The 24,189-nt window shown below is 40.2% G+C and overlaps 1 protein-coding gene across 4 annotated transcripts in view; it reads left to right on the forward strand.

Annotated features, from left to right (window-relative positions):
* Window positions 1-24,189, forward strand: part of LOC126473161 (histone-lysine N-methyltransferase NSD3) — a 127,535-nt gene that overhangs the window by 29,538 nt on the left and 73,808 nt on the right. For all 4 annotated transcript variants that reach the window (XM_050100025.1, XM_050100027.1, XM_050100028.1 and 1 more), the window contains one exon: window positions 8,177-8,385. In XM_050100025.1, the coding sequence (XP_049955982.1) occupies window positions 8,177-8,385 (209 nt within the window). The remainder of the gene's footprint in view (window positions 1-8,176; window positions 8,386-24,189) is intronic.

A 24,189-nucleotide genomic window follows, 5' to 3' on the forward strand; every position in this document is an offset into this window, starting at 1 on the left:
TGTGAAGATTCTCTAGCGACAGCATATGGTTCATAGTTCATGTCCAAGTGTAGGTCCTCATAACCCAGTTGGATAACTAAGGTCGGATAGGGGGACAGGCAAGTTGCTGAAGTGGCATCCAATTGAAAGGCTTGCACCGCATCATTGAACCACACAAAATTAATAATAATAATAATAATTATATTATTATTAATATTATTATTATTATTATTATTATTATTATTATTATTATTATTATTTCATCATTATTATTATTTCATCATCATTGGATCTTTGCCATTTCACTATTGATCAACAAGGCTAAGGGCTAAAAATGTTTCACCATTTATACTGAAGTGCCAAAGAAACTGATATGGGCATGTGTATTCAAATACAGAGATATGTAAACAGGCAGAATACGGCACTGTGGTCGGCAACGCCTATATGAGTCAACGAGTGTCTGGTGCAGTTGTCAGATCAGTTACTGCTGCTATCAAGATTTAAGTGAGTTTGAAAATGGTCGGCGCACGAGTGATTGGACACAGCATCTCCGAGGTAGCGATGAAGTGGGGATTGTCCCATATGACCATTTAAAGAGTGTACCGTGAATATCAAGAATCTGGTCAGACATCAAATGTCCAACATTGCAGTGGCCAGAAAAAGATCTTGCAAGAATGGCACCGACGACGACTGAAAAGAATCATTCAGTGTGACAGAAGTACAACCCTTCCACAAATTGCTGCAGATTTCAGTGCTGGGCCATCAACAAGTATCAGCATGTGAACTATTCAATGAAACAACATAGATACAGGCTTTTGGAGTCAAAGGCCCACTCATGTACCCTCGATGACTGCACGACACAGGCTTTATGTCTCGCCTGGGCCTATTAACACCGACATTGGGCTGATGTTGACTGGAAACATGATGGATGTGTCCGGATATGGAGACAACCTCATGAATCCATGGACCCTGCATGTCAGAAGGGGACTGTTCAAGCTGGTGGAGGCTCTGTAATGGTGTGGGGTGAGTGCGGTTGAAGTGATATGGGATACCTGATATGTCTAGATATGACTCTTTCATGTGACACGTACGTAAGCATCCTGTCCAATCACCTGCATCCATTAGTGTCCATTGTGCATTCCGACGGACTTGGACAATTCCAGCGGGACAGTGTGACAGTCCACACGCCCAGGCTTGCTACAGAGTGGTTCCAGTAACTGTCTACTGAGAATGAGATTTTTGCTCTGCAGTGGAGTGTGCACTGATATGAAACTTCCTGGCAGATTAAAACTGTGTGCCCGACTGAGACTCGAACTCGGGACCTTTGCCTTTCGCGGGCAAGTGCTCTACCATCTGAGCTACCGAAGCACAACTCACGCCCGCGCCTCACAACTTTACTTCTGCCAGTATCTCGTCTCCTACCTTCCAAACTTTACAGAAGCTCTCCTGCGAGATACTGGCAGAACTTGCACTCCTTTCTTTCAGGAGTGCTAGTTCTACAAGGTTCGCCGGAGAGCTTCTGTAAAGTTTGGAAGATAGGAGACGAGATACTGGCAGAAGTAAAGTTGTGAGGCGCGGGCGTGAGTTGTGCTTCGGTAGCTCAGATGGTAGAGCACTTGCCCGCGAAAGGCAAAGGTCCCGAGTTCGAGTCTCGGTCAGGCACACAGTTTTAATCTGCCAGGAAGTTTCAACAGTCTTCTGAGTTTTAAACACTTCTGCTGGCCATCAGACTCTCCAGACATGAACATTATTGAGCATATCTGGGATGCCTTGCAACATGCTGTTCAGAAGAGATCTCCACCCCCATGTACTCTTAAAGATTTATGGATGGCCCTGCAGGATTTATTGTTAAATTCCCACCATAACTACTTCAGACATTAGTCTAGTCTATCCCATGTCATGTTGCGGCATTTCTGCAAGCTCGCAGATAACCTATGCAATATTAAGCAGGTGTACCAGTGTCTTTGGCTCTTCAGTGTAGTAAGTAGAAGTAATGAAACACTATTGAGAGAGCATTTAACAGTCTGAAAAGAATAAATTGTTTGGAATGTGTAAAAATGCAAAAGGAAGGGGTAAAGGTGGTGTGGGGGGGGGATGGGGTTATCTCCCTGTCAGTATTGTTACAGCGACCCCCCCCCCCTCCCCTTAATGTTGAGCATGTGAGCTTGTAATGTTGACATTAATTGGATTTATTTAAACAGTCAGTATAGGAAATAGGGAAGTAGATGACAATTATTTGAAAAATCAGTATTTCATTTAAATTTGTTAATAAAATAGTGAAGGAGATTAATATGTTTCACATTTTTGTGTATACTATAAAATTTAAAGGCCATAAAGAACATTGATATATTAGTTATTGAGGAACGGAAGACATACACGTTAGTTATTCAAAAAATTTAACCAAAAATGATTTGCAATAAAGTTTGAAGCAGCAGAAAACAAAGGCCAATTATAAGAAAAACATAAGGCAGTCAGGTAGATGCTGTATTTCTTGATTTCCAAAAAGCATTTGACTGTTATCACTCCTACATTTTTCGTCAAATGTACGATCATATGGGATATCAAGTGAAATTTGTGACTGGATCAAGGAATTTTTGGTGCGGAGAACACAGCATGCTATCTTGGGTGGATAGTCATTATCAGATGTAGACGTAACTTCAGGTGTGAACCCAGGGAAGTGTGTTAGGACTCTTGCTGTTCATGTTGTGTATTAATGACATTGTAAACAATATTAGTAGTAAAATTGGGCTTTTGGCCAATGATGCAGTTACCTATAATGAAGTACTATCTGAAGAAGCTGCATAAGTATTTAGTCAGATCTTGATTAGATTTCTATGTGGTGCAGCCATTGGCAACTTGCTCTACACATTCAGAAATGTAAAATTCTGCACTACACGAAACGAAAAAACATAGTATCTGATGACTATAATAATGAGTCACTGTTGGAATTGGTCAATTCATACAAATATCTGGGTGTAACACTTTGTAGGGGTATGAAATGGAAGTATGACATAGGTTAATGTGGATAAAGTTGGTGTTAGACTTCAGTTTATGGGTAGAATATTGGGGAAGTGCAATCAGTCTACAAAGGAGATCGCTTACAAATCATTAGTGCAACCAATTCTCGAATATTGCCCAAGTGTGTGGAATTGTATCAGACAGGGCTAACAGGATATTGAATGTACACAGAGGAGGGCAGCACAAATAGTCAAAGGTTTGTTTAATCCATGGGAAAGTGTCACAGAGATACTGAAGAAAGTGAACTGGAATACTCTTGAAGATAGGCATAAACCATCCCAAGAAAATTTGTTGTCAGAGTTTCAAGAACTGGCTGTAAATGGTTACCCTAAGAATATACTACAACCCCCTATGTATCGCTCACAAAGGGGTCATGAAGATAAGATTACAATAATAACTGCAGCCTTAGAGGCTTTCAGTCATTCTTCACATGCTCCATACGTGAATGGAACAGGAAGAAATCTGAATAACTGGTACAGTGGGGTGTACCCTCTACCATGCACCTCACAGTGATTTGCAGAGTATACATGTAGATATACACTCATGCTCATAAATTAAGGATAATTGCAGAACGTGATGCCACACAATGTGGCACTACACAAAACTGGCGCTAATAGCATAAGCACATAGGGAACACACACGACACAGATCTGTAAGCCCACGGTATTGGTGATAAGTTGAGAAAACTGTCCCAAAACAAGCGCTACAAAACGCGACTGTTTCCTGTACATGTACCTCGACATCAATATGGGATATGATCACCATGCACATGTACACAGGCCGCACAGTGGGTTGGCATACTCTGGATCAGGTTGTCTAGCAGCTGCTGGGTTATAGCCTCCAATTCTTGCACCAGTGCCTGTCGGAGCTCCTGAAGTGTCCTAAGGGTTTGAAGACGTGCAGCGATACGTCGATCGAGAGCATCCCAGACGTGCATGATGGGGTTTAGGTCTGGAGAACAGGCAGGCTGCTCCATTTGCCTGATATCTTCTGTTTCAAGGTAATCCTCCACGATGGCAGCTGAATGGGGACATGCGTTATCATCCATCGGGAGGAAAGTGGGACCCACTGCACCCTTGAAAGGGAGGACATACTGGTGCAAAATGATGTCCTGATACACCTGACTTGTTACAGTTCCCCTGTCAAAGACATGCAGGGGTGTACGTGCACCAATCATAATCCCACCCCCACACCATCAAACCACGACCTCCATACAGGTTCCTTTCAAGGACGTTAAGGGGTTGGTATCCAGTTCCTGGTTCACGCCAGATGAAAACCCAGCGGGAATCACTGTTCAGATTACACCTGGACTCATCCGTGAACATAACCAGGGACCACTGCTCCAATGACCACATACTGTGTTCTTGACACCAGGCTTTATGGGCTCTCCTGTGAGCAGGGGCCAGTGGAATGCACCTTGCAGGTCTCGAGGCGAATAAAACATGTCTGTTCAGTCGCCTGCAGACTGTTTGTTTGGAGACAACTGTTTCAGTGGATAGGGTAAGGTCCCGAGCAAGGGTACCTGCAGTACTCCGGGCCGTCTGCGGTCACCGATTGTTAGATATCGGTCTTCTTGTGGTGTTGTACACTGTGGACGTCCCACACTGTAGTGCCTGGACATGTTTCCTGTCTGCTGAAATCGTTGCCATAATCTTGAGATCACACTTTATGGCACACAGAGGGCCCGTGCTACGACCTACTGTGTTTGACCAGCCTCCAGTCGTCCTAGTATTCTACTCCTCATAACGTCATCAATATATGTTCTTTGAGCCATTTTCAACACACAGTCACCATTACCATGTCTGCAAATGTCTGCACACTTACTCGCTACACCGTGCTCTGACATGCACCAACATACTTCTGTGTATGTGGACTGCTGCCAGTGTCACCGTGCGACGACCGCAGGTCAAATGCACTGCATGGTCATACCCCGAGGTGATTATGCCTGCAAACTGCCCACCAGAGCGTTGTTTCACCATGTATCAGCATTATCCTTAATTTATGAGCACGAGTGTAGATGTAAAAGTGACATTTAAGTCTCTCATTCATACGGCCTCATTTCCATTATGAGCTACAGTTAAAGTAATAGAAAGAAATATTGGGACAATCTAAAACTACTTACAAATGTAGACCAAATGGAATTTACACACCAGTGGAAATACAGTGGTGACCATTACAACTGAAACATTAGGCAGAATAGAGAATAACAAAATTTTACTTACTGTATGTATGCTGTATAACTGGAAGAATACATTATAGATTTTGTAGATGATTTGTGTTCATAACAGGTGTGATATTTAGTACACAGAACTGTGACCTCTGGCAGCATTGGCTGTAACCCAACTGGGCATAGTTGAAGTGAGCTTGGATGACAGATACGGGTAGGTCATTCCATACTGTGACGGTTCATCTGTGTATAACTGCCAAGTAGAGGTGTGCCCATCTCTTGGCAAGTGATGACCAAATGTTTTCAATGGGTGTGAGATGACTAAGAAATGTACTGACCAAGACAACAGTCTATGTGCTTGCCAAGACAAGAGCCTAACACTTTTGTATTGATTTGGGTCAGCTCGATGTGGGCAACACATGATTTTGTGTTATCTTGTTGGAAGAGAAGTTAGAGATAGGGCACAGCTACTAACCTTGACACATCAGAAATGTAACAGCTGCTGTCCAGATTACCAGCTATACATACAAGGGGTGAGTGAATTGTGTATCCTACGGCACCCTTGTCCTACCACTTCAGGTGCTGACCCCATATGACAATGATGAATGTGATCTGGAAACTTTCGCTCCTCAAGAGCCTCCACAGATAAATACCTGTATGTCCATTGTGATACTATACGCATAACAGTGACATTTCCAAGAAGTCAATGTGGTGCTACTTTGTGTGTGCATGCATGTGCGCACGTGTGCAATGTTGTCTTGGAGACCACCACTGTTAATGCACCTCTGTCTGTGGTCACATCAAGGGAAGCCATAAAAATGGTTGCAGTGTTGATTGTTCATGCTGTTACAGACAGTATTGCACTGTATGTGTGCATTCCCGGCTTTACTGTGAACAATCCTATTTAATGTATTGAAATATGTGATGTGGTTGTAAATTCTGCATGTCCTTTCTGACGGTAGTTGTTTGGGGCCATTTGAGACCCTGCATGGTGTTGAGTATGTCCTTCCTGAACACATTAATTCCATGAATTGTGGCATCCCAACCAAGATGTTGAGCCATATCATAGATCAATAAACCACAGTCTTGGTAGGCTATGGTGCTGCTGCTGTCAAACTCTGACACTTGATGGTAGAGGTATCTTTGTTACGTGAGGCATAACACAATCTTCTTACAAGCAACCATAATTGAAATTTGATTTCTGAATTAGGAACCCACGGCATAAGCTTCACTTATACAATGTGGGTGGTGTTACCCCTCTTTATTTTTGCATGGTTATACTGCAAACGTAATCATTTGCATATCACAAATGTGTTTTATTTATTTATTTATTTTTTATATCAATGGTCTTTTGATTGGTTTGATGTGGCCTGCCACAAATTCCACTCCTGTCCCAATCTCTTCATCTTAGAGTAGCACTTGCAACCTATGACCTCAGTTGTTTGCGGAATGTATTCCAATCTCTGGCTTTCTCTACTGTTATTGTTTTTCCTCATTCCTTAGCTTATCAGTCCACCTAATTTTCAACATTTGTGTGTAGCACCACATCTCAAATGCTTTGATTCTCTTCTGTTCCAGTTTTCGCATTGTCCCTGTATCACTACCATACAATGCTGTGCTCCAGACGTACATTCTCAGAAATTTCTTCCTCAAATTAAGGCCTATGTTTGATACCAATAGACTTCTTGTTGCCAGGAATGCCCTTTTTGCCAGTGCTAGTCTGCTTTTGATGTTCTTGCTCCGTTCATCACTAGTTATTTTGCTATCTACGTAGTAGAATTCCTTAACTTCATATATTTCGTGATCATCAATCCTGATAAGTTTCTCGCTGCTCTCATTTCTGCTGCTTCTCATTACTTTCGTCTTTCTTCGATTTACTCTCTATCCATATTCTGTGCTTATGAGACTGTTCATTCCATTCAGCAGATCATGTAATTCTTCGTCACCCCTTTCACTAACAATAGCAATGCCATCAGCAATTTGCATTATTGATATTCTTTCACCTTGAATTTTAATTCCTCTGCTGAACCTATCTTTTATTCCCATCATTGCTTCTTTGATGTGCAAATTGAACAGTAGTGTTGAAAGACTACATCCCGTACGTTCTTTTTTATCCAAGCACTTTGTTCTTGGTCGCCCACTCTTATTGTTCCCTCATGGCTCTTGTTCATATTTTACATGTTTTATGATGATGATGATGATGATGATGATGATGATGATGATGACAATGACAACACAACACCACCTAGTTATCTGGAGGCAGGGAAAATCCTTGACCCCGCTGCGAATCGAACCCGGGACCCCATGCGCGGAAAGCGAGAAAGCTACCACAAGACCACAAGCTATTTTCATGCCAATTTGATGTGTTCTGCATGTCACTTTCTTGGTGTTGCAGTTTTAATGGCCAGGAGCATAGATGAAATCATTCTTACCTTTTGAGTGCTTTGTTTTGGCAATGTATAGGAAAAGAGATTATTTAGATGTTAAGTTAGGTAGCTGTTAATGACATTGTTCAAGATAGATGATGGGAAACATGCTATGTCCAGTGTACCTTGGAGTCCTCCATGCCTCTCACCTTACATTCTAAAGTACCTTTCTCCCTCACACCCACATCCACCCGCTCACCCTCTCTTTGCGCTTATGTCCATCTCAACCATACAAGACATCTAATATTACTGTTTTTATGTTATTGTAATTTCCTGGTCATAGCATTTTCCAGTCAATGTTTGGCAGTGTAAGAGTAGCGTATGTGTCAATACTACTTTGTTTTCTGGTATGTTGTACAATATAAAAGTTCCTTCAGTAATGAATATTTAACTGTCCATTTTATGAGTTCAGTAGGAAACTAGTTTTTTTAACCCATTGCAATGGCAGCTACAAATGACTCCCTGTCTTAATTTCTTTTACATGCGCTGCAGCAGTTTAATATTTATTCCTTTGAGAGAGTTTTCATACTCAGTTTGTTTATCAAAACTTGTACGATGATTTAAATCTGCTTTCTATATTCAACAGATAAAACTAGAAAAAACACCGGACAGTACATCTGATGATACATCTGACACAAATAGTAGTCTCAGTACAGTTCCGGATTCAGTGAAAAACTTCCCAGTGAATGACAGATCTGAAGAATCTTCAGCTGATGACAAAAATGCAGAATCTGGTGAACTAAAGCAGATCACAGAAAAAAAGCCGAAAAGTGTGAAGAAAAGCACAAAAGCAAAGTAAGTTAAAGTCAAAAAGTAATCCTATTTCTAGAGACTTTGTTACTGGGGAAAAAACCTACTTCTAAGCCGTGGTGTGAATGTTTAAGCTCTCTCTCTCTCTCTCTCTCTCTCTCTCTCTCTCTCTCTCTCTCTCTCTCTCTCTCTCTTTCTTTCATTTTGTGTGTGTGTGTGTGTGTGTGTGTGTGTGTGTGTGTGTGTGTGTGTGTGTGTTGCGATGTAATGCCATGCCATGCCTACTTGCCTACCTACATCCTCTTCACAAGTGAGTCCCTCTCATCCCGGGGTCTAAGTGACCCACCTGTCCTTTCCAGTCATCCCCAACCTGTCCTCCACTGTTGACCGGGCAAGGATCTAACAGTTCCGAAAGCTAGGATAGTGATGTCACTTTTAATTTTATATGTATCTTTTGGCATTAATACATATTTATCATAGGTAAGTACTGATGAATAATTCTGTCTCGTAATTTATTAGTTTCCTCAAATAAATTTTCTTCTGATATATCCGCGAAGTAAAACAGATAGGAAGTTAAGAATAAGGCAGTTTCAGGATGCCATTGTTTTTCACACCAATGGCTCTACATCTGCCAATCATGTGGGATATGCCTTCAAGTCTTCTGTTGGTATGGGGCACCATCCCCTGTGCGCCATGTATGGAGTGTTTACTGCAGAATTGATGGCAATTTATGAGGCCCTCTGCTCCTTTAAATGGTCCTCACTCACCCAAGTTTTGTTATGTACAGACTCAATGAGTGGCTTTCAGGCTATCGCTCGTTGTTTCTCCTGCCACCCCTCAGTCTCCGCCAACCCTGACCTTCTTGCTGATCTTGGTGATGCTGCTTGTTTGGTTGATTTCCTTTGGGTTCCTGGCCACGTTGGTATCCTGGGTAATGAACTTGCTGACCATTCTAGGCGACACCTCTGAGACTGGATTTGTGGCTTTACATCAAATCCCTTTTTGCTCAATCGTGGGCCAGTTCTTGGGAGCTACCCCTCTTTCTAATAAACTTTGCACCATCAAGGAGACTCCGACCATGTGGTGTTCTTCCTTCTGCCTCTCTCGGCTGGAATCTACTACCCTCTGCCGTCATCGTATTGGCCATATTAGGTTGACCTACGGTTTTTTACTCTGCAATGAGCTGATCACCCCTTGTAGTTGCAGGGTTCTCCTCATGGTGATCCATATTTTGCTGATCTCCCCCTGCCTTTTGGCCCTTCGCACTTCCAGCTTCCTTGTCTCGAGTGTTAGCGGATGACCCTCGCTTGGTTATGCTTGTCCTTGGTTTTCTTTGCAAAAGTGGTTTGTCGTCTCGGGTATAAATCCTTGATTTTTCATTTGGAATTTGAGTCTCTCAATTTGCATAGATGTTGGTTATGGAGGCCTTGACCTTGCCTCCACATTGGCCAGATTCTCCCTGCCTTTACCCTACATTTTGTCTGGTCAGTTGTAATGTTTCGTTTCCACTTTTCTTGTGTCTTCTTCCCTTCCAGTTCTCCAGATGAACATTTTTTTCCAACTCCTGGGCTTCTTTCCACCCTGTGCTTTCATATTGCGTTTCAGTTTTGACTTTAAATTATAGCTGCTATTCTGAGATGCGAGTATTTGAAATTCGACTGAAAGTTGACCAATAATATTATCGATAATCCCTTCTTGCAGAATATCACTGTGCTTTTGTCATTAACTCTGTGTGTTTGAAACACCGCTGGCGAAAGTTGATCAAATGTTCTATCGATAATCGCATCTCGCAGATTATTGCTGCATACTCTTCGTGCTTAGAATGCATGTTAGTGGGAAAGCGTTGTTTATGCTTGCTTTTATGTGGTTTATGCAGTATGTTCTGGTATTCATGCAATTGTGTGACGAATTGGTGTCAGATTTAGTGTTTACGTGTTGTGCTTCAGCTGCATGTTAGCGGGAAAGCTTTGTTTATGCAGTGTTTGTTGTGGTTCTGGTATGCATGCAACTATGTGACGAATTTGTGTGCGATTTAGTGTTTTCGTGATGAGTTCAACTAAGAAACGATATAATCATCAGTCTTTCAGGGATGCATATTTTGCTGAATTTGCGTGTATTATGTAATTGTGGAAAGGTGAAATATTCCCATTCTGTTCTCCATACATTGCTCCCTCTATCACCTGTTTAGATCAAGGCGCATGGCCTGGCTGACCAGCACTTCCGATCTCATGAAGAAGTCACAAATTGGATCGATTCGTGGATTGTTTCGAAAGATGAACAATTTTTTTTTGACGTGGGATTTGTACCCTGCCTGAAAGATAGGAAAAAGTAGTGGCCAGCAATGGAAAATGCTTTGAATGAGACATGTATAACCAATTTGTTTCATTAAAGCCTCAAATGTTGAGGAAAAAACGGCAAAAGCAAAGTTGTACACCTTGTAATAGTAAATATTTTTTATCATAATCGTTCAAAAACCAATGAAGATCACTATATAAATTGGAATTCACCTTACAAGGTCACTGTGTGAATTGGAATTGAAAATCCACTGTATGATGAATATTACCTTATTTGAGCAGAACACATTGTGTTTTGATAAATTGAATACCAATTAGAGTTCCTAAAGGGCGCATCTGATGCCTATCTGTTAAGACAGGGTGTATACGATCCGGGTCAACCGGGAGTTCCGGGAAAAACCCGGGAATTTTTTCATCCGGGAGAAAACCGGGAAAAACCCGGGAATTTTTCGGAATTCCGGGAATTTTTTATTGTTTTAGCTTTCAGTTAAATTTTTGTAATTTTGACTGCAGAATTGATTCTCTAGCAAAGAATGTTATTATATCCTGCTACTGGAGAATGATACTGCAGCAATAAAATATAAACGAGAGGGAAAAAATAAAACTTTAGTGACAAAGGAAATGTGCAATTTACAACAACAAAAAACCATGCACGCACAAGCGTCTGCAAATAGCAAAAAGATGTCAAAGGTCATAGGGCACAGACTGTAATTCTTCGTAACAATAAACTGCTTGCTATGAGCATGACGTCACAACTGTACATATTAGGTTCGTTTGACCAATTGCCAGCGGTCTGTTGCGCTTGCGCATTTGACTCGCGTATAAGCAGTACCTTCTCCCGCTTCCCGCTACTTGAAGTTTGGCTGTTAGCTGTATCGGTAGTAGCAGCAAGCAGCCAGATGCAAACGAGAAAAATTTTTCTCGGGCGCCCTAGCTGCCAGATTCACACCTGCACAGAGTTGTCTGAGTTGAGGGGGTTAACCGCCACGTGACCCGTGTTTACGTTAAGTGATTTCGCTGATTCTCTTCGTGTTCAGCTCCCACGTCAAATGAAAACAAAACAGATTTCTGTGGCCGGGAGCTATCAAGTGAATTAAAATACATTCACATAATTACAGAGGGCAAAAATATATTATTAATTTCAGTTTTCTGATTTTATTTTATTTCCAAGTTTGTAGCAGTCAAGCATTAATCGCCTTGCAGAACAGTGAAGTTATTTTTGCAAGTTTGCTAAAGAAATTTGGCTTTATTAATCTTTCAGCTGAGGTAATCATTTTATTTGAAACGAAGTGTTTCATTCTACAGTATTGGCTAGCTGAATTTCAAGTGCATGTTATCATCTTCTGCCATATATGACATTATGCCATAATAAAGAACCAAAAATGAGATCGTAGAGCAATGGTACTGCAAGAAAATTTACATCCCAAAAACCACACTGAAAAGCTTAATATCAGATGGGACCTACTTCATTGTGAATCTGGAAAAAGCCAATATGCACTTCAAGCCGAATTATGCATTTTAGTATGCTTTACTAAATTCCGATGCCGTTTGGAGTATCCTCTGATGCACTGTTTCTTTTATGGTGTAATGTAAGCTCTCTTAGTGCTTTATACAAAGGAGCATACGGGCTTCCTACACCACTGGAGTTGCACACGCTCAATAATGCCTGTTTTCTGGCGCTCTCTGGCAACTGGTAAATTGAACCTATTTCTAACAATCTCCGGATAGTATTGCGAACGGTGGTTAGAAAAGCGTTACTTTCAAAGTAAATTTCTTTTTACGCAAGATGAATTACGTTACGTGTGAGAAAGTGGGATGGATATCAAAATCACAGAGCGTTTGAAACTGAACAATTTGAGGACCAGCCACTTAACAAGAATTTTGAGCCGAGACATTTATGTCATAATTTTATATTTACTGGCACATTTGTGTGATGTGTCTTAAAGTATAACACACGCAAAAAAGATAAATGTTACATGTGAAAGCTTAGCTTTTCTTGTAGATATATGGTACTGTGTACATTAATGTAAACCGTTAACTTTTCCTCTTGCGTGTTCGCGCTACGTAACCAGTGATCTTGCTATTGCCTGACTATAACACGTGTCATATGCTCTGAATAGCTGCTGTCATCGGCTGACAAGATCTCGTGGCATGAGATACGATTGGCCTACAAAAGGACATCGCAACCTCGGTTTCAACGCTCCGGAAACTAACGCGCTGTGTTTGGTGCAATTCGAATTTATACTTTCGTAATACGAAAATATGCAGCGTATATGTTGCTGCAAATCAAAGGTCTTTCCAAAACTTCTCTCTTTTTTTTTTTTTTTTTATTAAGTCTCTCCAAAACTTCTTTGCCCTGTCTTTTCTTTTTTTTCCGGGAAGTTCTATGCGATTGTATTAAACGTTAACCATTCAAAGGAGTGATAAGTTTATGAGTTCCGAGGAAAAATCTACGGAAAACCTACTGTCACTTAGCACAGAAAAAGTGTATTTTCGCCCGGGAAAAAGCATATTTTTAAACGGGATATCCGGGAATTTTTTTTTCCTTGTCCCCGTATACACCCTGTAAGACTACATATGCTTGATCGTCACCGAAGGTCCATTATGCCAAATTCCCCAAATGTGTGGAACTGCTGACTGCAATTACTGAGTGCGAATCACTGCTAGGCAGGTTGAGCACACCCACTTCGCTGTCTGGGTTCTCCCCGGAAAACAAGCTGCACACCTGTCACTTCTATAGTGTATGTATTATCAACTTTCAACTTTTTAGTCTTCATCGCTGAATACTATTCAAAATTAAATTAAATTTCCAGAAAGTCTTCTTATTTACTAGTTATTGGTAAATATTGCGGAACAATGGTTCTTACTTCTTGTTCTCGCTATTGATGTTTTGGAGATGCATTGTTTATTTATGTTGCAATGAAAACTCACTCTTTTGTACTTCACAAATGCAATATTAATGATTTTAAAATTGTTTAATGTTCAAACAGTATAGCATTTGACAACTTCTGGATGCATTAATCAGACTTCAACTGATTGTTGATGTTTCATCACTGTTAAGTACATGAAACTCGCGCACCACTGAATCACAGTGCTTCGGTACCACTTTTAAATATTCTGTCAATTCGCGGTAGAAAGAAAATTTTTAAACCAGTCTTCAGTTTTATTATAAAACCTGAAATGATTGCAAAATTATTTTTAAGTGGTACAGTTTCTTAGCCTTAAATCATTGTAGTGTAATGCTCCCATGCATGACAGTGTAGGCTGAATTTGCTAACTTATTGCAGATTGTCTTCAGCATGTCCGTCCTGTAAAAGTGGTGTAAATTCTGGATATCGTTGAGTCAGAATTAAAATAATGTGGATGTGCTTTTCAATAAGTCTCTTCTTTTTGAATTTTTGGAAAAAAACATATAACATTTGTCCAAGTCAGACTTATTCACCTTAATTATTACATTCCTTGATTACTGCAGCTTCACTTCTCAACATTTCTAAATAGGTACAAAACACTGCTTTAATTGTAATGAATTAATAATCTACTTTCATTATTTGCTACAAATAAAAAAATGAAACAAATACCTCTACATACGCTGAATATCGTCTACATACAAATAACATTTTTTGTCCCACACACTTATTAAAATTGTAAGAAAGTGAATTGTACATATATATGTGCTCATTTATAGATAGCAAGGCTACAAAAAATTTACACATGCTTGCTCATTTGTAGATGAGGAGTGTACAGTAAATTTTAGCACCTCTTATACTTAAGGGAAATTTTCAAATTTAATTCAGCTGAATTCTGTCCCCTCAGTGTGCCCCCCCCCCCCCTCCCAAAAAAAAAAAACAAAAAAAAAAGGCTGCTGTTGACTCAACTTGCTTAAAATACTCACATTATCTTTGTGCCAAGTTGCTGTATTCTACCCTTGAGTTCCTCAAAATTACGTGGTTGGTGCTGTGTGGAAGTTGAGAAGTGCACAGGTGGAAACTGTCTTTTTTTTTTTCTCACGTCTACTTGGAAGTGCATATGTGAGTGCAGGCTTCAGTTTCTGTCAGCAGCATTAGTATATTATAGGATTCACTCTCATGTCTGTATATACATTTGCCTTCCGTTTTCCTTGCAGAATGCAGAAATGGATCGGGACAGCGCGTTTAGACAGTGTCTATAATTTTGTCGCTGGTTGTCCACTAAAAGAAATTTGTAAATTGGCACTGGTTTACTTTTAAACTAGAAAATATAGCAACCAAAAGTATTAAATGCCCCTATGTTTCAATCGCATTGAGTTTGTCATGTCATGGTCCATGGGTCTCATAGGGATGAATCTGAGGGATATGGAAAATCATCAAAAATGTATATTTTATTAAATTGCAAAACAATGTAATGACAAAACAGTAAGCTGGAGTTTCTGCAAAAATGCTCTTCAGTGAAGTAGGAGTTGCCAAACAGGAAATTCTTTCTCAGTCTTAAATCCCACATTACCAACAAGACATTTAATATGTTCTGCTATATTGTTCAAGGCACATGTAGCCATATATCTGACTCCTTTCTGCACTAATGGTCAACCTCTGAAGTGTATGTAGAGGTTGTTTTTGTATAGGTGTATTTTTGCAATATTTGTTTGAGAGAAGAGAGATATTTGTATTGACAAAGAAGATTAATGAGTGTGTATCGTGAAACATTTGTCAAAGTACCAAGGCTTTTCATGGAGATCTCTGGAAGATATTGTAGAATTGACACTTCAGTATTGCCACTAGCGGACGTGCAGTGGAGGCAGGTGGGCTGGCGTGGGTAGTGGAGCAGACCAGTACAGACGACTACAAACGGTTCACAGATGACACATTGTATAGGCAAACCCACCAAACAAAGTGTTTACATAAGGGCGACAGCAAGCTGGGCGGTGCATTTCTAATGCTGAGCTCAACTACTGTGGGTCTCACCTTGCCCTCTTGCCATTGCCGTGCATTCAGTCATCAGCTGCCCAAACCTGCTGTGTGTTCTATTCATCCCTGTCCACATCTCTACATGGCTTCGGACTTTCTGCTTCCCCATAGATTAACTTACAGTGGATTGCATTTCCTCTGGTAGGGTTCTGTTCCCTGGCTTGTTGAGCCACTGCTGGCTCCAGCCTGCAGTATTTTGTGATGACATTGCTGTTTAGTGTTATTGTCACGCCTGTACAGGTACTAAGGACACACAATAGAAATCTTGTAACACATTGTGAAAATACATCCATGTATGGTGAGTTCTCCAAGTATCAGGCTACCAGTTATACAGCTGTTTTTGTTGAGAACAGTTGTTTCACCAGCCATCTTCGCTGCCATTTCTTTGTAAGCTAGCTTATTCAGAAATAAACTAAGTGTTGTGTTAGACTTCTTACACCTTAAAAGATGAAATTATTCAGACGTGGTGGTGGTGGTGGTGGTGGTGGTGAATAAATATCAAACAGCCATTGGCTGACTATCAGTTACTAATAACATGTTGGTGCAAGGAAACAGTAATTGATAAATGTTGAAAGGCACTGGAGGGAGATTTTAGTATGTGGCAGCTAATGATTATACTAATAGATCATTCAAGAGATGTGAAAACTGAATGGGAGATTGGATTACTGGTGTGTAAGTAGAGTGATAAAAGCAAAAGGCAGACTATGTTAAACCTAAGTTTGCATCATAATCAGAGTTTTTGCTGAGAAGTGGTAAGACTTTATCACATAAAAATGACAATTTTTGGTAAAAATTGTAGTTGAACGCTTCCTGTTGGATTGAAGTACAACATTGTGCATAAAAATTTGCCAACCGTTTGAGACAGACCACACACCTGTTGAGAAATAAAATTAAAATTTTATAATTGCAATATTGAGAGTTTTTGAAGCTTCCTGACAGATTAAAACTGTGTGCCCGACCGAGACTCTAACTCGGGACCTTTGCCTTTCGCGGGCAAATGCTCTACCAACTGAGCTACCGAAGCATGACTCACGCCCGGTACTCACAGCTTTACTTTTGCCAGTACCTCGTCTCCTACCTTCCAAACTTTACAGAAGCTCTCCTGCGAACCTTGCAGAACTAGCACTCCTGAAAGAAAGGATATTGCGGAGACATGGCTTAGCCACAGCCTGGGGGATGTTTCCAGAAATTGAGAGTTTTTGTCTCTGGGAGGCCACAAATGACTTATCATGATTGCAGATTTATATGTGGTGAGTAATTTTGTAATTGCAAAATATCAGAAGAATCATACAACTAGTCACATCAGTATCTAAAGCAAAATTGTGTGTACTTAGGAATTATGCCCTTTGTACAGTTTTAGCACACTCTGAAAATGAAAGCAGTTGAGCCTATTGCAGTGGTTGTTTGGCTACAGTGTATCCTGTCAGTAATCTTGCTTTTCTCGTCTTTCACATTGTGTCAGTGGACTTGTTCAGATGACATTGAGTACTAGAAAATGCACTGTACTAATGATATCCTATCTCAAACTATGGCAACCATATTTCAGTCTGAAATGCTATTATAGGAAAGTACTAGCAGTAGTGTTCTGCAGCAGTTGCTGACTCATACTCACAGTGCCTGTAAACAATTAGATAGTCCGTGTGATGAGCTGTTGTTAGATGCATTATTTTTCACACAATGCAGTTAAACTCGGACTATTGCCGTAGTGCCTGCAATAACTGTCTAAATATGTTCCTCAGTAACTATCCATTTCTGTAGAACTTGTTGCAGTATGTGTAAATGTGTATGTGAGGGTGCACTGATAAAAACTATGTGGCAGACATACAGCTTGAGTGGGGGATGGATACTCATTTTTCATAGCATATGTTGGTTGTAAACAAGAAATAAGATGTTGAGAGGTCTTATTTATACTTTAGTGGAGTATATGAAGTGAGGAACATTTTTAACATGTTAAAACTGTGTGCCAGAGCAGGACTCAAACCCAGGTACATAAGTTTCGTGGGTGGTGAATTACCAATGGCACTGATGTTGATGATAATGTTAGTCTGGCCAAAAGAATTCACATTAAAGTATTAGACCAATGCATGCAATCACATATGATTGCCACGACCAAATAACTTCGAACAAGAAATTTCCTGACTGAAGTTGGTGGCTGTAGCATAAGAGGTATCCTGTATCACGCAGTACAAACAAGAGGAACTGCCAAGGTACTGCCAAATGTCATGCAGTACCACCTTTGTCAGGCTATGTATCACACATAGCTGCTCTTATACAGGTACACAACCAATTGGCTTATGTGTCAGCACACAAGTTGCACTACAGATCTCGGTCTTGGCTATTGACTTCATGGATTTGGAAGGTTTTAGAACTATTCTGTAGTCACAAAATATAAATATATGAGTGTCTTACCTTTTCCATGATTGAAATAACCTCTCAGACACACACAATTTCTTGAAGTACACTCTTAAATATATCTGACAATGGAAGGTCTAAGATAGATTAACAGCATTGGTATGAAAAGGAAATTTTGCTCACCCTGTAGAGGAGATTCTGAGTTGCATACAGGCACAAAGAAGAGACTATTATTCATTTTAGCTTTCGGTCAAAAGGCCTCGTTCCGAAGTAGAAAGCACACGTTTACACAAACACAGATAACAGGAACAAGAGAGTTGTACTTGTGTGAATGTGTGTGTGTGTGTGTGTGTGTGTGTGTGTGTGTGTGTGTGTGTGTGTGTGTGTGTTTTCTACTTCGAAAGAAGGGCTTTTGGTCGAAAGCTAAATTGTATGACAGTGTTTTTCTTTGTGCCTGTCTGCTACTCAGCATCTCATTTATAGAGGGAGTAGCAATCTATCCTTTTCATAATACTTTTAAGTATGTGCTATATAGTGACTCATTGCTACTGTTGACAAAGTTGTCCCTGTTGTTGTTGTTGTTGTTGGTGGTGGTGGTGGTGGTGGTGGTGGTGGTTGCGGTCTTCAGTCCAGAGAGTGGTTTGAGAGCAGCTCTCCATGCTACTCTATCCTGTGCAAACCTCTTCATCCTCGAGCAACTACTGCAACCTCAATCTTTCTGAATCTGCTTAATGTATTCATCTCTTAGTCTTCCTCTAAGATTTTTACCCCCCATGCTACCCTCCTGTATTAGATTGGTGATCCCTTGACACCTCAGAATGTGCCCCACTAACAGATTTCTCCTTCTAGTCAGGTTGTGCCACAAATTTCTCTTCTCCTCAATTCTATTCAGTACCACCTCATGAGTTACAGGATATACTCACCCAATCTTCACCATTCTTCACAACATTTCAAAAGCTTCTATTCTCTTCTTGTCTAAACTGTTTGTCATCCAAGTTAAACTTCCATACATGGCTACACTCCAAACAAATACTTCCACGAAGGACTTCCTTACTCTTAAATCTATACTCGATGTTAACAAATTTCTTTTCTTCAGACACACTTTTCTTGCTGTTGCCAGTCTACACCTTATATCCTCCCTACTTTGACCGTCATCAGTTACTTTGCTTTCAAATAGCGAAGCTCATCTGCTACTTGTCCCATTTCGTAATCGAATTCCCTCATCGTCACCTGATTTAATTTCACTACTTTCCATTATCTTCCTTTTTGCTTTTGTTGATCTTCACCTCCTCTTTCAAGACACTGTTCATTCCATTCAACTGCTCTTGCAAGCCATTTTCTGTCTCCAACAGAATTACAATGTCATTGGCAAACCTCAGTTTTTATTTCTTCTCCCTGGACTTAAATTCCTATTCCAATTTTTTGTTTTGTTTCCTTTATTGCTTGCTCAATATACAGGCTGAATAACACTGGGAATAGGCTATAACCCTGTCTCACTCCCTTCTCAACCAGTGGCTCCCTTTCATGCACCTTGACTCTTATAACTGCCATCTGATTTCTGAACAAATTGTGGATAGTCTTTCGTTCCCTGTATTCTGCCCCAGCCAACTTTAGACTTTAAAAGAGAGTATTCCAGTCAGCGTTGTCAAAAGCTTTCTGTAAGTCTACAAATGCTAGAAACATAGATTCGCCTTTCCTTAAATTATCTTCTAAGATTAGTTGTAGGGTCAATATTGCCTCGCGTATTCTAACATTTCTCTGGAATCCAAACTGGTCTTTCCCAAGCTCAGCTTCTACCAGTTTTTCCATTCTTCTATAAAGGATTTGTGTTAGTATTTTGCAACTGTTACTTATTAAACTGATGGTTCAGTTTTTCACACTGTCAGCAGCTGCTTTCTTTGGAATTGGAATTATTATATTCTTCTTGAAGTCTGAGGGTAATCCGCCTGTCTCATATGTCTTACTCACCATACGGAAGAGTTTTGTCGTTGCTGACTCTCCCAAGGCTACCGGTAGTTCTAACGGAATGTTTGTCTACTCCCGGGGCCTTGTTTCGATTTAGATCTTTCAGTACTCTGTCAGATTGTTTAAGCAGTATCATATAACCCTTCACATCCTCATCCTCTTCTATTTCCATAGTATTGCCCTCAAGTACATCTGCCTTGTGTAGACCCTCTATATATTCCTTCCACCTTTCTGCTTTCCCTTTTATGCTTAGGACTGGTTTTCCATCTGAGCTCTTGATATTCATATAGGTGGTTATCTTTTCTCTAAAGATCTTTTTAATTTTCCTGCAGGCAGCATCTGTCTTACCCTTTGCGATATATATGCTTCTTTCTGCTTAGCTATTTTGCACTTCCTGTCGATCTCATTTTTTAGACTTTTGCATTCCCTTTCATCTGCTTCATTTGTGACATGTTTATATTTTCACCTTTCATCGATTAAATTCAATATTTCTTGCGTTGTTCCTACATAAATGATATTGCAGCTGTGACAGACCTTGTAAACATTGCAGTACTGACATAGGGAAAGGAGAAGGGGGGGGGGGGGGTTGAGAAAGATTTCTTCTAAGGCATCTAATTACAAAGTTTTGTGTCAGTTGCCACTGTCTTGCCTGTAGTCCCTCTTGGTTACTGTAAAGGCAAGATCACTTCAGTTCTATTACTGTTACAATTATTCGTATGAGTATTGCAGGTTGATGACTTTCAGTTACTTTTATTTTATTTATAATCTTTTTATGTAATATGTGGGATGTCTGGAAGGGAAAGCTAGAAGACAAAGACAGTATTTTTGAAGCACTATGTTTTTCATTCACTTCTTATAATACTTTTGTTGCTTTTGTACATTATGCTTCCTGTGTTCATACATTTTGTAAGAGATTCCCCTTTTTTCCTTCAATGTTGTAGATGTATTCCACTTCTATTTCTCTTCATTGACGGCACATTAGCTTGCAATTTTGTACTCAATTCTTATTGCTAATTGCAGTTCATTCCAAATGGTCATCTTATTCAGAATGGTGGGAAATACTTGTATCAGCCAATGAAATTAGTTTGTGGTCTTCAGTTAGCACTTTCAGTAGCCACCGTGTGCCGTGTCTGCCTCCATAGCTAAGTGGCCAGAATGTCTGATTGCTATGTGGAGGACCCAGGTCTGATTTCCAGAGTGCTTGGGTTTTCCTTGGTTGGAGGACTGGAACATGGTGCAGTCAGTACCATGATGCCACTTGAGGAGATGAGTGAGTGAGATGCAGTGTCTTGAAGGTGTGGGAAGCCGACAACAGCAAGAAGAGCAGTGTGTTCACCCCATAACCCTCCATCCAAATGCAAATGACGTCACTGACAGAGGGTGACATGGTGGCCAGTTGGTACCATGTGGTGTCAGTTCCAGTCTGCAAAGCATTGCTTTACTTCTGTGTACAGTGTATGATATGCATTCTCTTTGTTACTATTTCGACGAGAACAGTTTGACACATTTGGGCATTTATGATAAACAGTCAACTGCTTACCATGTCTGAATTTTTCTTCAGTCATTGGCATCAATTCATCAGTCACAGCTGATGATCCTCCACTTCTACCTCATTTGGAAAGCAGTTTAGTTTGGCTGTCGCTGCTGCCATAGTGTGCTCTCTTTCCCGAAATTGTGTTGTTTCAATGGCCTTTTGAACAGCGTGACGTTGCAGGAGGCCATATCAGGAGAGTAAGGAGCATTTTGAAGCACAGGCATCTGTTTTATCGCCAAAAATCATAAAATTGCTTTTGTTCCCCCATCAGCAGCTTTGGCACGAATTTAGCTAACTCTCTCTTCATGGCCAAATTTTCAGTCACAGTGATATGTGCCAAAAAAGTACTGATGCCTATCTCTTCCACAATTTCTCTGATAGTCACACAATGGTCCTACATCACCACAGCATTCACATTGGCAATGACCTGGTCATTTTGGCATGTTGATGGCCGATTGGAGTGTCTCTCATTGTCCACCGAAGTGCACCAGTTTGTCAGTCAGTTGAACCACTCCTTAATCTGTGTGGTGCCCATAGTATTGTCACTCAAAGCTGTCTGAATCTTGCAAATGGTTTCCACCTCACTGTTACCCAGTTTCTGGCAAAGTTTGATGCACTAGAGCTGCTTCAGTCATTGCGTCATTTCCCTTGCAATGAAAGCACTACTTCACTTATCTGCTGCTTGCAGGCGAGAAAAAATTCATGGAGGTTCAAAGTTGGCTCATGCAAGCGTGCTAGTTTCAAAAAAGTGCAGAAAATCTTACCACCAACTTCACATTTGACAGTATTTGCAATAAACATGACCATTCTACTTTTTAAGCATCAGGAGACGTGGCGAACAAGTGATACCATGAAATGAACCAATGTGTGTGCCACGTAATTTGGGAAAATAATGTTTTCTTAGACTTGCACATTTACTCTGTGAACAGTTCTTACGATAAATTTGATTTCTTTACCCCCCCTCGTGTCAGTTGTTCTTGGGCTTTGAATGTCATTCTTTTTACTATTATTCTTCATCTACATAGGAACTCTGCAAGTCACATTTAAGTGCTTGACAGAGGTTTCATCAAACCACCTTCACAATTCTCTATTATTCCAGTCTCGTATAGTGCATGGAAAGAATGATTACATATATCTTTCCATACGAGCTATGATTTCCCTTATTTTATCAAGGTGATGGTGTCTCCCTATGTAGGTCAACATCAACAAAATATTTTCGCACTCAGAGGAGAAAGTTGGTGATTGGAATTTCGTGAGAAGATTCCTCCGCAGCGAAAAATGCCTTTGTTTTAATTATCTCCATCCTAAATACTTTATCATTTCAGTGACATTCTCTCCCCTTTTTCGCGATAATACAAAACATGCTGCCTTTCTTTAAACCCCTCGATGTACTCCATCAATCCTATCTGGTAAGGATCCCACACTGCGCAGCAGTATTCTAAAAGAGGATGGAAAAACGTAGTGTATGCTGTCTCCTTAGTAGATCCATTTCAGTTCCTAAGTGTCTTGCCATTAAAATGCAGTTTTGGTTAGCCTTCCCTACAACATTTTCAGCGTGTTCCTTCCAATTTAAATTGTTCGTAATTGTAATTTCTGGGTATTTAGTTGAATTTATGGCCTTTAGATTTAACTGATTTATCGTGCAACCAAAGTGTGACGGATTCCTTTTAGTACTCTTGTGGATGACCTCAAACTTTCTGTTATTTAGCGTCAATTGCCAATTTTCTCACCATACATATATATTTTCTAAATCGTTTTGCAATTTGTTGTGATCTTCTGATGGCTTTACTAATCGATAAACAGCAGCATCATCTGCAAACAACCTAAGACGGCTGCTCAGATTGTCTCCCAAATCGTTTATATAGATACTGAACAGCAAAGAGTCTACAACACTACCTTGGGGTATGCCAGAAATCACTTCTGTTTTACTCGATTACTTTCCGTTAGTCACTATGAACTGTGACCTCTCTGACAGGAAATCACGAATCCAGTCACATAACCGAGACGATACTCCATAGGCACGCAATTTCTCTACTAGCCGCTTGTGTGGTACAGTATCAAAAGCCTTCCAGAAATACAGAATCAATTTGAAATTCCTTGTCGATAGCACTCAACACTTCCTGCAAGTAAAGAGTTAGTTGTGTTTAACAAGAATGATGTGTTGACTGTGTGCCAATAGACCGTTTTCTTTGAGGTAATTCATAATGTTCGAACACAATATGTGTTCTAAAGTCCTGCTGCATATCGACATTAATTATATGGGCCTGTAATTTAGTGGATTACTTCTACTACCTTTCTTGAATATTGGTGTGATCTGTGCAACTTTCCAGTCTTTGGGTACGGATCTTTCGTTGAGCGAATGATTGTATATGATTCTGACCGGAATACTTGCTTTTGTTAAGTAATTTAAGCTGCTTCACTATTCCAAGAATATCTACTTCTATGTTACTCAAGTTGACAGCTGTTCTTGATTCGAATTCTGGAATATTTACTTCGCCTTATTTTGTGAAGGCAATTTGGAAGGCTGTGTGTAGTAACTCTGCTTTGACAACACCGTCTTCGATAATATCTCCATTGCTATTGCAGAGAAAAGGCATTGATTGTTTCTTGCCACTAGTATACTTCACATATGCCCAGAATGTCTTTGGATTTTCTGCCAGGTTTGGAGACAAAGTTCATTATGGAAACTGTTATAAGCATCTCGCATTGAAGTCCGCGCTAAATTTCAAGCTTCTGTAAAGTTCACCAATCTTGGAGATTTTGC

Source organism: Schistocerca serialis, chromosome 4, assembly GCF_023864345.2.
Source record: "Schistocerca serialis cubense isolate TAMUIC-IGC-003099 chromosome 4, iqSchSeri2.2, whole genome shotgun sequence".
Lineage (NCBI taxonomy): Eukaryota > Metazoa > Arthropoda > Insecta > Orthoptera > Acrididae > Schistocerca > Schistocerca serialis.